This window comes from Schistocerca gregaria, chromosome 4, assembly GCF_023897955.1.
Source record: "Schistocerca gregaria isolate iqSchGreg1 chromosome 4, iqSchGreg1.2, whole genome shotgun sequence".
In the NCBI taxonomy this organism is placed as follows: domain Eukaryota; kingdom Metazoa; phylum Arthropoda; class Insecta; order Orthoptera; family Acrididae; genus Schistocerca; species Schistocerca gregaria.
Window position 1 is genome coordinate 215,462,871 of NC_064923.1, and position 16,207 is coordinate 215,479,077.

The 16,207-nt window shown below is 40.0% G+C and overlaps 1 protein-coding gene across 1 annotated transcript in view; it reads left to right on the forward strand.

The window, feature by feature from the left end:
* The window catches only part of LOC126266966 (structural maintenance of chromosomes protein 1A-like), a 346,151-nt gene that overhangs the window by 228,149 nt on the left and 101,795 nt on the right, over positions 1–16,207 (forward strand). The window contains exon 16 of the mRNA XM_049971693.1: positions 1,801–1,898. Coding sequence (XP_049827650.1) covers positions 1,801–1,898 — 98 coding nt within the window. The remainder of the gene's footprint in view (positions 1–1,800; positions 1,899–16,207) is intronic.

Here is a 16,207-nt window from a genome sequence, read left to right on the forward strand (position 1 = left end):
TGCAAAACAAACAGGGTGGAAGAGAAAGCTCCTCAACAATTTAAGTTGCCGTTAATTTTTATGAAAGCATGAGGGTCAAAGTTCAACAGGAGCATTTTATCACAAGGTTAAATGAACAGAACTAGGCTCATACAACTACTTAGTGACAAAACAACAGCAAGGGGAATGGAAACAGTGAGCCGGCTGGGATGGCCATGCGGTTCTGGGCGCTACAGTCTGGAACTGAGCGACCGCTACGGTCGCAGGTTCGAATACTGCCTTGGGCATGATTGTGTGTGATGTCCTTAGGTTAGTTAGGTTTAATGACTTCTAAGTTCTAGGCGACTGATGACCTCAGAAGTTAACCATTTGAATGGAAACAGTAGTTACTATAGGCGATGATTATTGCGCAGTGAGATGTTGGCTTGAGAAAGCTGCCATATACTCCACTGTCATGACGATAAGGGAAGATATCAATTTGATTGTTTTATTCATTGCGTTTGCAATACCACGGAGTAATGGAGACCTCATTAGGTGTGGTAGGGACAAGGTTCAGTCTAAACTCCAACAAAGTCCTTTTGCTGAAACATTCCTTTCGCTCCGTGCCTTTAGCAGATGACACCACATTCATCATTTACGGTGACACTGTTCAGCAGTATTCCTACAGAATGAAGGTAGTATCAGACGTCTTGTCCTTGACACCAGCAGATTCACACAAAGTGGTGAGGAGATGTTTCTAGGAATGTACCAAATGAAGAATATCAGGAAGATCTGAAACAAGCTCCAATATACTGCAGTCCTGAAAGCATCAACAAAGCTCAAACCAGAATTTGCTTCACTGTCATCAACCACAGAACAAGCGCACCAACACTCTTTAAGATTTTATTTATATGTATATTAGTTTTATGACCTTAACTGTTTTTATACTTGTAATGCTTCTTACAACACTATTTGTTGTTACTTACAGAAGTTTGGTTATTTATTTATACATACAATAGTAGCTCAACAGCCTCGTAATCCATCGATTGGGGATGGAGCTGGGGGGAAAATGGATCACAGTGGCTACCAAAGATCAAGTAGCACTGAAGCGATGTGGAACATCTTTTGTCAGTGTTCTACTGGATGTGTGTAATGAAATGGATTTCATGCTCTACGATGTGTAGCATATGCTGTGGCGTTTGGGCAAATTGTGTGTTGTTACTGGAATTGTAATAAGATAATATCGATAATGGTTCAATTCTTAATTTTTTAAATGTATGCTTTCAAGATAAAATGCTTGTTTATGGCAAGTAAGGTCTATGTCCGCCTAATTCTTAGTTTAGTTAACATTAAACATTAATTTTATACCATTAAAACACTATTTAATGTAATCTGTAATTTTTCCATTCCCTTTGTTGTGCCAAGTATTAGTCTGGAAAAAAATTAATGAGACCTTTGCTGTAGGAAATTTAATGCATTTTAATTTTTATTGGAATATGTTTTTGCTAGGGACCATGAATTGCAAGTCATACGAGTAAAACATGAGAAAAGAAATGTTTATACAACCATGACTCCCAAGCTTAACCCACCCCCTCCCCGCCCACTCCCATCCCCCTGTCCCCAGTCAGAAATTTTAGTATGTTATTTAAGTCACTCCCTCTGACCATCGTACATAAATTCGTGATTACACAAATTATTTATCCTACTTTTTCTTCGATGACTAGACTTTAATATTAATATCTTTTTTATATCAGTTTTTCTTTTCATCTGTATAATCTTAGTGATCATGCAGAAAATATATGTGTCAAGCTTGCCTTTGTACATGTTTGTCATAATTTTTAGGATATACAAGGAGAAACTTACAAAGAAACTAGAACTGCAGGAAAAGCTGGAGTTCCTAAAGCAGCAAAAGAATTTTGAATTGTCCCAGAGTACTGCAGGTATGTGTGATTCATATTTTTGTTGTCTGATTAAATTGTGAACCATAACATTTGGATTTTATTTTTTGGTACATTGAAGTTCTTGAGTTGTATCTTTACTGCAGTAATAAACACTAAGCTTACATTAAGGACATGGTTCTCTATAGCCTGTATCTTTATTTTCAGCAGAACTGGTCTGCTGCAGTCTCTCTCTCTCTCTCTCTCTCTCTCTCTCTCTCTCTCACTCTCCTTCCTCCTTCCTTCTCCTTCTCTCTTCTTTGGGGGCGGGGGGTTGATATCTTTCAGCAACATACCATACTTTGTTGTTGAGCTACAACTGTCTTAAAATTACTGGATAGGAAAAATCACAGACAAGATGACTCTAGATTTCTGTGGGAACTTATCAGTACCTGATTCAGCCGTCCACTGCAGTTGCAGATTTGTTTCAAACAGCAGATTCTCTGGATGCCATCAGGTGTTCGTAATAATGTGATTCAACAATGAAGCTCACATTTTGCTTTGACAAGGCAATCTGTAAACTCCTGTTTGTAATGAATGACCACAAACTGTAGGTAATGTGAAAAGCTGATGTCATGACGTTGGAGAACAGCGTTGGTTCAGAGTACCTGTTTTATCTTATAACTTGTTTGTATTAACAAACACAACTCCCCCCCCCTCCCCCTCCACACACATACACTTACACCCACCAATAATAATGCTTCTTACTTCTCATGAAGTTTCATACAGTATTGCATGAGGCAGACTTTTTGAAGGCAGTAAATCATAATTGTGACTGGATCTGTATAGGAATGAATATAGAACTATAATAGTGTGTGCTACTGTAGCATGTAAGATGCGAACTCCCGTATTCAAATATATTGTGGCCAACTTTCTCTGTAAAACAAGACATGTTGATATAACAATAGTGATTGGACAAATGATTATGCTACACGACTTAAGAGTGGGCATATCACTTCCAAGAAACATGCACATGAAGTCGAAAAACTGGACCAAGTGCCTACTGGTACACGCCCTATCAAAATCACCATACTTGCCATTAAAAATCTGCATAGTCAGTTAGTTTATATCTATTAAGATATGAAAGTAATTGAAAGGAGACACTGACTTCATAGAACTGAAAGGTTTATAGTCTTTAGTACAAAGTACAGTACACGTTTCTAACATTTCTACACCCAAGTATTGACATTCACGCTTATTTCTGCTTGTTGTTACTTTTATAAAGTAACCATTGCTTTTATTGATCTTTGCTTATGACTCACTTCTAATATTGATGAGTTCTCAATCCTGTCCATGAACTTTGCAACATGTAATGGATTTATCGAACTTCTCACGGCACGCGGCCATGTAGTTTCTAACCACATCTGACATCCAGCCATAGCTTCTTGATCACTGGGGGAGGGGGGGGGGGGGGGGGCTCACCTGGTGGCAGTGTGCTGTGCTAAGCTGTTATGTGTAAGGTATTGATATTGAAACTCAAGAGAGTAATTATATCTCTAACCTTACAAGGGTAGTGGATAATTAACAGTTTTAACATGCAAAAGGTTGTGGGTTTGAGTGTCAGCAGGTGATAATTTTTTTTTTCCAAAATGACTTTGATTATTATTTTTATTCAATTAATTGAGCAGGTAGTTTAAAGAAGGGAACGAATCCAAATCCCCTCTGTTTGTGGGGAAATACAAAAACCGCAATTCTTGACAATAATGTCCTATCTGAGTACCTTGAAAATATAAATTGGATTGTCCTTGAGGATGAATCATGATATTAAAAACTGAGGATTTGTTTCCTTCTTCAAACTGATTATGAAATAAGAGATTAAAATTTCTTATTACAACATCAGAAATTGTATTTTTACAAAACATTCCTAATACAACATATGCAGGAAATATCTATACTAACCATTTTTAAAGCATGATTTACGAAATTTACTCTGAAATTAATTACTGGCCTCCCATTCACTGTCCTCTACATTAGCTGTTGTCTGTCCCATCAACACCTCCTGTTAGTTATACAGTGTTAATGTTCTTTTGGTTTGTGTTAACTTCTGTTTTTCAGATGTTTTTGTTTTTTGTTTATCCTCTGTGTGTCTTACTGTCTTCTGCCATTGAGTGTAAATATTATATATTTAAATAAATTTTGTGCAAACAGACTTGTAATAGAACTTCATTTACTGCATCTGATTACAGGTTACAGGCCCAGGTACATAAGTCTGTTTCTCATTGTAGGGGCATAGTTTTTTGGTATTATCATGAGCAACAGCAAATTTGAGTTTACTGGTGTAATGGAGCAGTCTGCAGATCAGTTTTTGAAGTTTTCTGGAGGGGCCAGAAATTCCAAATGGAAGTGATATTCAGAGGCTTCTTAGATATTGTCATTGGCACACTTGTTAACCATCCAAAAAAGAAAGAAGCTGAGGGAAAAACATGGCTGGAAACAGATGCCAAATCACAGGAATTTACTGTAATGCAGGTGGAGGTAGCATCACTCACTCATCTACTTTTGTGTATGTTGTCAGATGGCATGTGGGCTAAACTGAAGACTTGTGTATGAGAAAGAGTCTGCGGTGATCAATCATCAAGTTCAGCCAAAGTTTTTTTCACATCTATTAAATAATCACTCGGCAGTTACAATTAGGTCGAAAATAGAAGAAATCAACCCTAAAGAAGGAAACCCATCCACTCTGTGAAACAACCAGTTGACAAGTTAACTTCAAGATTTCTTTTTTAGGAATAGAGAAACATTGGGTCTTTTCTGCTGAGTGTAGGCGTTAAATTTATCAGAACAATATTTAGTGCAGTGATTTTTATGCCTGAACTAAAATTCAATCTGTTTTTGGTAGGAACTGTGTCAAACAAAGGTATGTGTTGTGTCAAGCAAAGAACAATGAATTGTTGAACTGTAAACCTTGTCATTGATTGCTCCGACTTGTGGAGACAAAATGACTCTGTGGTTGACAGTAATAACACTAGTGAGCTTGTCAGTCAGTCATGATAGTGGTCTGGTATATTTGTCTCAACACGTTGAAAACTTGAGCGGTTGGCAAAAAAATTATGCCCTCAGAGCATTACGCATGTGAGAGAGTTCTTGTCGTGTAAAAGAATGGACTTCATAGACGACTGTGTCACATGTGAAGAGCGTTTGGCAGGTAAGCAACATCACTTGCCTTTCCCCATCAGTTCATCAAAGCTAATGCCCCACTTTGAATTGTTCATGCAAATGCCTATGGGCCGATGGCGATGCATTCACTTGGAGGAGTGAGACATTTTTGCATACTGAAGTATGACTATGCAGGTTATCACAAAGTATTCTTTATGAAACGGAAGGTTGAAGTTAAAGGCTTGATCAAAACCTTTGTTGCAAAAGCAGAGAGAGAAGCTAGTTTGAAAAGTGAAATTCTAAAGCATGATAAAGGACTGAAGTTTATGAATACTGAATTAGGTACATTTTTGAGTGAAAATGATGTAAGCTATCAAATAAGGACCATGTACACATCACAGCAAAATGGAAGAACTGAGAGGGAAATGTGCATCTTGGTTGAGGCTGCTCATTCAGTGATTTCAGGAATGCTAAACATTTCTGGGCTGAAGCACTACACATGACAGCTTATGTACTACGCTGTCAGAAGTAAAACTCATTTGGAGCTTTTTATGGCAGAGAATTGCTCTTAGAAGAATTGAAAATATTTAGGTTTCATCTGTCTGTCCTTGTACCCAAAGAAAATAGATTGAAACTAGATTCCAAAAACAAGGTAGATCTATTTATGGGTTATGATAATGATGTGAAGGGGTACAGAATATTTAAACCCTCCCCCAACAAAGAAAATTGAGGTGCATCAAGATGCAGTTTTCTTGACACCAGCAGTATTTCAAAGTGAGAAAGTACCTGATGTACCTGCAATAGAATCAGATACAATTTGTTGTGATGACAGGATTTGTTGTGGTGAAGAGGACATAGATATAACTTCAGAATCAGAGGAGCAGAAAGAAGAAATGAGGATTGAGGTTGTGGAAGAGAATACAAGCCAGCTTAGAGAAGAACAAGGCATCAGTGAAGGTAGAGAAGTTTCTTCTGAGCATGCAGAAGAAAATGTAGATGACGAACATTCTAACTCTAGAACACTGTAATTTATTGCTTGAACAGTACAGACATGCAAAAAAGATACAATACAATAAGCAATGCACAAGTGGCCGACGAAGCCTGGCGCACTGGCCTATATATGCACTTGTTCCAGCAGGGGGTGGAGCTGGCAGACTGTGAATCCAAATACTGCCATATTAGCAGGCTAGTTGAGTGATCTGTAGCAGCTGTATCTAGCTCAAACTTCTACCGCGCAGACTATGAAGCAATGCAAACAGTCTTGGTTGTTGCATCACTCCTCCTCCTTAGCAATGAAGTGAGCACTGTGGTCATGCCCATTTATTCTGTGGTCTGCCTAGGTTGCTCAGTCATGTGATGCACTGTTACCGGTGTGTAGGGTTTGAAGTGACATGAGCATGGAGAGGTGCAGAGTCTGCCACCTGCGAGACGCCATATGGAGTCAAATCCCAGGGAAGGCAGTTGTAGTGAAGGTGATCGGATAGGTGGTGCCGGCTATGAGGGGAAGAGCCGCGGCAGAGGTTGGCACCCACTGCAGAGGAGACAGTTGCAAAAACATTGGCAGTGACACTTGCCCACGAAAGGCAAAGGTCCCGAGTTCGAGTCTCGGTCGGGCACACAGTTTTAATCTGCCAGGAAGTTTCATATCAGTGCACACTCTGCTGCAGAGTGAAAATATCACTCTGGAAACATCCCCCAGGCTGTGGCTAAGCCATGTCTCCGCAGTATCCTTTCTTTCAGGAGTGCCAGTTCTGCAAGGTTCGCAGGAGAACTTCTGTAAAGTTTGGAAAGTAGGAGACGAGATACTGGCAGAAGTAAAGCTGTGAGGACCGGGCGTGAGTTGTGCTTCTGTAGCTCAGATGGTAGAGCACTTGCCCGCGAAAGGCAAAGGTCCCGAGTTCGAGTCTCGGTTGGGCATACAGTTTTAATCTGTTGGGAAGTTTCATATCACCGCACACTCCTCTGCAGACTGAAAATATGATTCTGGAAACATCCCCCAGGCTGTGGCTAAGCCATGTCTCCGCAGTATCCTTTCCTTCAGGAGTGCTAGTTCTGCAAGGTTCGCAGGAGAGCTTCTGTAAAGTTTGGAAGGTAGGAGACAAGATACTGGCAGAAGTAAAGCTGTGAGGACCGGGCGTGAGTCATGCTTCTGTAGCTCAGATGGTAGAGCACTTGCCCGCAAAAGGCAAAGGTCCCGAGTTCGAGTCTCAGTCGTGCACACAGTTTTAATTTCATATCAGTGCACATTCCGCTGCAGAGTGAAAATATCATTCTGAAGACAGAAATTGGCTTGAGGACGTCCAAAGCACCGATCATAATTTTCGTGAAGGTACTTTCTTTAAGAGTCATATTTTACTTCTTTTGAAAGGTGTGGATGTTTTATTACAAAAGCGGTCATGCATGATTTTAATGTTATGTTCGGCACTCAGATCCTTTATATTCTGATTGTGATAGTGTGTGTCATTAACAGGTAATTTGTTAATGTGTTTACACCAGTAAAAGTTCTAATGTTATTCTGTGTTGCATTACTGTGCCTCTTTTACCCACAGCAAACTGGTTTGCAGTAATGAACGACAGTAATTGAAAGTTTGCTTTATTATTTATGCTAAATGCATTCTTTACATGATAAACAAAAATACTGTCTCATTTGAGTGGTGCTACTCTTTGAGATCACTTCCCTAAAGGTGATTTTCAGTAAAGCAGCACCATTAAGAAAGTATGCCACTTACTTTTAAAATATACATCAAACAAAGTTTTGTAGCAAAGTTTCTTCTCTTGTCCACTTAACCTTTCAGTACGTTTATGTTTACATGAGCAAACACCACTATTATTTGTCATAGATGGTACTGTTGTGCCTGTCCTATTACACATCACAAAGCTACATGTTTATGGGTGGCGAACAACATTCTTCTTTTTTTATATAAGTGAGAATGAAAGATCACTCACCAAAAAGCGGAAGCATAGAGTTTGTCGATAGGTGCACGCAAAAGGAAGAAAACTTAACCTTTTAACAGCTCTGGGCGTTTTAACGTGCTCACCTTTGTACCTGTCCCTGTGTAAGCGTAGCCACGTTCAGAGTACCAAGTAAAAGGACTGGTGCTGTGTGTAAACACGTTCAGACCACGTGGGGACAGGTACAATGGCGCACACGTTAACACATTCAGAGCAGTTAAAGGGTTAATAGCTTTCAGATTTTATCCTTTGATGAGCTAGAGTACACACATGCCTATGCCTTTCATGGAACTGACTAGACTGATGGTGTCAGTACTCCTTTGCAGCAGATGAAATGGTTATAGTGGTGATTGTGTCAGATGGGGTGGGTGGAGGGAGGAGGAGGCAGAATGTGGGTCGAAGGGAGGGAGGCGGATGGTTTGCTGACTAAGAATGCCACGGGGGCAGGGGGTTGGCCGGTATGTGGGCTGGCACAAACGTAGCAGCCAGTGGGAAGCAGCACATGCTGAATGTGATGTGGAGACTTGAATTGGGTGTGGACGACAGGATGGAGGAAGTAGAAACTTTTGGGTGGAGGGTGGCAGTGACTTGTGAGTTACCTGTGATTGAGACTCCTGCAGTCATCCTGGCCTCAGTCTCAAGTAACCCAAGAGCTTCCCCTTCCTCCATACTGTCAGCCCCCCTCCCAGTTCACATCCCCATGTCACCCTCAGCATCTGTTGCTTCCCATCAGCTGTGAAAGAAATGCCAGCCCATGCACCTGCCTCCACACCCTTCTGTATTCATAGCCAGCAAACTGGTCATCTCCATCCAAGCCACTAGCTGCCCACCCCAATCCCCCCTCCCTGTCTCCCACCTCCGTATCCCTCCATCCATCCCATCTGACACTACCTCCAGTACAAGTAGCCCACTTGCCACAAAAGAACATCAGGACTGCCAGTCTAGCTACCGTATTTACTCGAATCTAAGCCACACTGTTTTTTCGGTTTTTGTAATGTAAAAAACAGCCTGCGGCTTAGAATCGAGTGCAAAGCAAGCGGAAATTCTGAAAAAAAGTTGGTGGGTGCCACTACAAGTTACTTCTGCCGTCGAATATATGTAGCACTACACAGGCATGCTTTGTAGGCACAAAGATAAATTCTGGCGCCAAAACCTGTGCGTCAGTAAATAAATTTAAAAAAAAAAGGTGGTAGACGAGCTATTTTCTCCGCCCCGAGTTTCGACCACTGCATTTTCATACATTATCCAACGAAGTAAATACAAATTCCGTATTGTTCATCTTAGAATGTAGCCGCATTTCAATGTACTACGAAAATCCGACTGGCAAGACTGTTTGGGATGTTTGTCAATATAGCCAACTCTACATTCTGAATTTTTTCCTATCTGTGAGAAGAGATGGTTGCTAATAGGAACTTTTATAAATTGTGAATCACATGCAGTATTCTCGTCTCCATAAGAATAATACACATATAAACATTTTGCCATGTATTGTTTCATGTTTGCTGCTATCTCATTTAAATCCTGTCTGCCTAATAAACTACAAAACTAGAGTGAAACAACAGCAAACGCGGAAGAATATACATACCATGTCATGCTTATATTCATATTATTCTTATGCTTATTAGTGATACAGTCAGAAATGGAGCACGACAATTGATTAGATTTTTAAATCTAAGATGACTCTAATTTCTGTGTAGAATGTAATGTACGAAAGAGGCGCCTGCAAAGATGTTCAAACGGTGAAAAATTTTCGCTAACTTTCGTTCAGAACATCTTCTATAAATATGCACTATTAGAATGCGACAAACAATGCATGACACAGTACAGTAATGCATTTTCAGCTTAGATTGATAAACACCTATAACAAAGAAAACTGCGCATATCAGATCAAAGAAAAATAAGCAATCAATTCAAACCAGAGGAAGCACGTGGAAAAGGAAGGGTACCCGTATAAAAACGGACGGAGCGCCTGACGCATAGCAATGGCTACCTGGTAAAGCTTAACTGCTAAGCTTACGACTCGAACCAAACTACTGTAGCTGTATCGTCATTCATTCGACCAAAATTGTGTCTCATATTAAAATGGACTGACTTTGTTTCGATTTGGAGATGTAGCCTATAATTTTTCTTTCCCCTTGAATTTCGAGTCTCAAATTTCCAAATTTCAGGTGCGGCTTAGATTCGGGAAATTTTTTTCCCCTTGATTTCGAGTCTCATATTTCAGGTGCCGCTTAGATTTGAGTGCAGCTTAGATTCGAGCAAATACGGTAGCTCCACATATGGGCATAGGCATGTGCCTTTGTGTGTGTGTGTGTGTGTGTTTGTGTGTGTGTATTCTCTTTTTCTCTTGTTTGACAAATCATAAAAACCTAAAACTAGCACGTTTTCTTCCTTTTGTGTGTGCCTGTCGACAACTCAACGCTTCTGCTTTTCAGCGCGTGTTCTTTAATCATAAAGTATTTACATTGTACAACAGTTCCTTCTTTTTACTTTTTAGTGTGCTAGAGACAATACCACTTTAAGAGGTGGATGCAGACATTAAAGCAATAATATTTAAAAAAAAAAACCATGACATCACATTAGAACCCCCCCATGAACCATGGACCTTGCCGTTGGTGGGGAGGCTTGCGTGCCTCAGCGATGCAGATAGCCATACCGTAGGTGCAACCACAATGGAGGGGTACCTGTTGAGAGGCCAGACAAACATGTGGTTCCTGAAGAGGGGCAGCAGCCTTTTCAGTAGTTGCAAGGGCAACAGTCTGGATGATTGACTGATCTGGCCTTGTAACAATAACCAAAACGGCCTTACTGTGCTGTTACTGCGAACGGCTGAAAGCAAGAGGAAACTACGGCCGTAATTTTTCCCGAGGGTATGCAGCTTTACTGTATGGATAAATGATGACGGCGTCCTCTGGGGTAAAATATTCCGGAGGTAAAATAGTCCCCCATTCGGATCTCCGGGCAGGGAGTACTCAGGAGGACGTCGTTATCAGGAGAAAGAAAACTGGCTTTCTGAGGATCGGAGTGTGGAATGTCAGATCCCTTAATTGGGCAGGTAGGTTAGAAAATTTAAAAAGGGAAATGGATAGGTTAAAGTTAGATATAATGGGAATTAGTGAAGTTCGGTGGCAGGAGGAACAAGACTTCTGATCAGGTGACTACAGGGCTATAAACACAAAATCAAATAGGGGTAATGCAGGAGTAGGTTTAATAATGAATAGGAAAATAGGAATGTGGATAAGCTACTTCAAACAGCATAGTGAACGCATTATTGTGGCCAAGATAGATACGAAGCCCACACCTACTACAATAGTACAAGTTTATATGCCAACTAGCTCTGCACATGACGAAGAAATTGAAGAAATGTATGATGAAATAAAAGAAATTATTCAGATAGTGAAGAGAGACGAAAATTTAATAGTCATGGTTGACTGGAATTCGAGTGTAGGAAAAGGGAGAGAAGGAAACGTAGTAGGTGAATATGGATTGGGGCTAAGAAATGAAAGAGGAAGCCGTCTGGTAGAATTTTGCACAGAGCACAACTTAATCATAGCTAACACTTGGTTTAAGAATCATGAAAGAAGGTTGTATACATGGAAGAACCCAGGAGATACTAAAAGGTATCAGATAGATTATATAATGGTAAGACAGAGATTTAGGAACCAGGTTTTAAATTGTAAGACATTTCCAGGGGCAGATGTGGACTCTGACCACAATCTATTGGTTATGACCTGTAGATTAAAACTGAAGAAACTGCAAAAAGATGGGAATTTAAGGAGATGGGACCTGGATAAACTGAAAGAACCAGAGGTTGTACAGAGTTTCAGGGAGAGCATAAGGGAACAACTGACAGGTATGGGGGGAAGAAATACAGAAGAAGAAGAAGAATGGGTGGGTTTGAGGGATGAAGTAGTGAAGGCAGCAGAGGATCAAGTAGGTAAAAAGATGAGGGCTAGTAGAAATCCTTGGACAACAGAAGAAATATTGAATTTAATTGATGAAAGGAGAAAATATAAAAATGCAATAAATGTAGCAGGCAAAAAGGAATACAAACATCTCAAAAATGAGATCGACAGGAAGTGCAAAATGGCTAAGCAGGGATGGCTAGAGGACAAATGTAAGGATGTAGAGGCTTATCTCACTAGGGGTAAGATAGATACCGCCTACAGGAAAATTAAAAAGACTTTTGGAGAAAAGAGAGCCACTTGTATGAATATCAAGAGCTCAGATTGAAACCCAGTTCTAAGCAAAGAAGGGAAAGCAGAAAGGTGGAAGGAGTATATAGAGGGTCTCTATGTACTTGAGGACAATATTATGGCAATGGAAGAGGATGTAGGTGAAGATGAAATGGGAGATATGATACTGCGTGAAGAATTTGACAAGAGCTCTGAAAGACCTGAGTCGAAACAAGGCCCCCGTAGTAGACAACTTTCCATTGGAACTACTGACGGCCTTGGGAGAGCCAGTCCTGACAAAACTCTACTATCTGGTGAGCAAGACGTACGAAACAGGCGAAATATCCTCAGACTTCAGAAATAATATAATAATTCCAATCCCAAAGGAAGCAGGTGTTGACAGTTGTGAAAATTTTACCGAACAATCAGTTTAATAAGCCACAGCTGTAAAATACTAACACGAATTCTTTACAGACGAATGGAAAAACTAGTAGAAGCCGACCTCGGGGAAGATCAGTTTGGATTCCGTAGAAATACTGGAACACGTGAGGCAATACTGACCTTATGACTTATCTTAGAAGAAAGATTAAAGAAAGACAAACCTATGTTTCTAGCCTTTGTAGACTTAGAGAAAGCTTTTGGCATTGTTGACTGGAATACTCTCTTTCAAATTCAAAAGGTGGCAGGGGTAAAATACAGGGAGCGTAAGGCTATTTACAATTTGTACAGAAACCAGATGGCAGTTATAAGAGTCGAGGGACATGAAAGGGAAGCAGTGGTTGGGAAGGTAGTAAGACAGTGTTGTAGCCTCTCCCCGATGTTATTCAATTTGTATATTGAGCAAGCAGTAAAGGACACAAAAGAAAAATTCGGAGTAGGTGTTAAAATCCATGGAGAAGAAATAATAACTTTGAGGTTCGCAGATGACATTGTAATTCTGTCAGAGACAGCAAAGGATTTGAAAGAGCAGTTGAATGGGATGGTCAGTGTCTTGAAAGGAGGATATATGATGAACATCAACTAAAGCAAAACAAGGATAATGGAATGTAGTCGAATTAAGTCGGGTGATGCTGAGGGAATTAGATTAGGAAATGAGACACTTAAAGTAGTAAAGGAGTTATGCTATTTGGGGAGCAAAATAACTGATGATGGTCGAAGTAGAGAGGATATAAAATGTAGACTGGCAATGGCAAGGAAAGCATTTCTGAAGAAGAGAAATTTGTTAACATTGAGTATCGATTTAAGTGTCAGGAAGTCGTTTCTGAAAGTATTTATATGGAGTGTAGCCATGTATGGAAGTGAAACATGGACGATAAATAGTTTGGACAAGAGGAGAATAGAAGCTTTCGAAATGTGGTGCTACAGAAGAATGCTGAAGATTAGATGGGTAGATCACATAACGAATGATGAGGTATTGAATAGGATTGGGGAGAAGAGAAGTTTTTGGCACAACTTGACCAGAAGAAGGGATCGGTTGGTAGGACATGTTCTGAGACATTAAGGGATCACCAATTTAGTATTGGAGGGCAGCCTGGAGGGTAATAATCGTAGAGGGTGACCAAGAGATGAATACACTAAGCAGATTCAGAAGCATGTAGGTTACAGTAGGTACTGGGAGATGGAGAAGCTTGCACAGGATAGAGTAGCATGGAGAGCTGCATCAGACCAGTCTCAGGACTGAAGACCACAACAACTACATCACACTAGAAATGCCAAACTAACACTCTTTGAAAATGTCTACAGTAGTGGCTCTATCAATAACTATTGTTCATTCACCTGTAATGAGCGTTGAGGGTGGACAAACTGGAAACTGGGATATGTTCCCTTCTTCAAACTAAAAAATACTTCCAAGTCAAATTAAGCCAGCATCTGAATGTTTTTATTTCCTTCTTATAGCTCACCATATGAACGCATAAGCTGACACATGTTTGATTGGTCGGAGGGGTGGGGGGAATTGAATTTTGGCACTTATTCCCTTCCTTAAACTACTGATTCAGTTGTTTTAAATGTGATTTTTTTCTTTGTCATATCATTTCATAATCACTTTGCTTTTTTATTTGCTCTTATTTTTTCTTCATAGTACGAATTTGATCATTATTTTATTCAATTAATTGGTTTAAATGTGATTTTTTAAATTCTTTGTGTTGTCACTTTATAATCATATTCCTTTTTTTATTTGCCCTTATTTTTTCTTCATATTGTTCTTTCTTCATTTGGAACCTGCCTGTGTTGCCTGAAATGGAGTATCAACCAGAACTGTTTCTTAGCTGGTATCATGTCAGCTCATGTAACCATTGTGAGGACAGTTTCAAGTAACCAGGAAAAACAAGAAATTGAATTTGCTTTCAGTGCTGAAACTGAAATTTTTCTGTCTTGAGTTTGATCATAGAGGCCCATTTCAATCACTGTGAACAGAATGAGTGTGATTAATAGTTCTGCTGCAGGTTGTTAATCACTGTTTTCTCTGATCCATTGCATATCATGAGATTGTGGTTAGATTAGAATATAAGGGTAAATTCAGGGCTACAAAATGCATTGTCTGCTCGGTTCAGACATTGCTCACTTAAAATCAGCTGTAAGCAGAGAATCTGGCATACCTGCCACACCTGACAGCATCTGTCTCCAACATTACTCAGCATTATATGTAACAACACGTCACCAGTTGTGAAGTGGCCAGCCATGTTTGCCTTTAACCAAGTGGCAGCTGATGTGACAACACTGTAGTGACAAGTAACAGATGTCAACTAGCAAGTAATTTTAATCGGCCTATAGTTCAGTGAATTCAGGTGTCCATGAGAATTACTCTTACTCCTTGATTTCCCATTGTGATCATGGTATTCCCTGTTCTCTCAGTCAGTTCTTTGTCTTTAGGTGGCAGGTAACTTTGTTTTGTCTTTATAATATCATTCTTAGGATTTATACACCTTTTTTCTCCACTGGATTACCTGTTTCTGGAATACCTGTTTCACTCCCAGTCATTTTAGGTATCACTGATGGCTTTGAGAATAATGGAAGGGGGCTTATGAATCATTGTAGAGGTACTGCACTTGGCTTGGAAGACTCTACATGAGAGACTTTTATGTGTGTAACAGCTGGCAGCTATTGGAGTATCCCTTATTTTGCCATGTGCAACATACTACTACCCCAAACTGCAGCAAGCACACTCTTCTTATTTCTGTATACTCCTCTTACTGACTCCTCCCCTCTTATCCTATATATTTTTTGTGTTTATGTGCATTGAACAAGAACACAAGAATGTAAGCCGCTCAGCCAAATGGCAGCTTGTTTGTTGCCTACTTAGTACTGAATGCATCTATTGTATGTTGAGTGATTATATTTGCTGTACTCATCTCATTGTTTATACAGGATTTGCTTGGAGCTTACGAATATCAATGTTTTAATGAACAGCACTACGTTGCCAAATTCTACATACAATTTGGAAAATTGGCTATGGAGACATTGGCCATGATCCGGCAACTGTTCAGAAATGAAAGCCTATCAAAAGCTGTTGTTTTGAGATGAGACAAGTGGTTCAGAGAGAGTGAGGGAATTGGGAATATGAACCTTATGCAGTACGCCCATCCACAAGGGAGGAGAATGTTCAGTTGTCCCGGTTAAGTGTTGAGTGATTGCTGACCATCAGTAACTGTAACTGCAGACAAGAAAAATTTGTGCCAGGTTTGTTTCAGAATGCAAAACTTGATTGCAAAGATATTTTGCAGCATGTTCAGAATGACAATGAGTGTTTGGGCAGTGTTATAACAAAGAAACGGACAAAGTGCTGAATGGTGCACACCAGTATCCCCTCTCCAGAAAAGAGCAGGTTAAAGGCCAAAGCCATGCTTATTGTCTTCTTATGCACACGGGATGTGGTTGAACACCACTTTCTTTCTGAGGGATAGACCTTCATTCGTACTTTCTACACGAAAGTGCTGAAGATGTTGAAGAAATGGGGGAACTGAGTCAAGGCAGTTACTGCTGTTAATTAGAAACTAAATCATGGTAATGCAATAAACCACATGCCATTGACTACCTGCCTTGGAATGGCATTGCAACATTTCCCTAGGCCCCCTACATTACTGAAGTGGC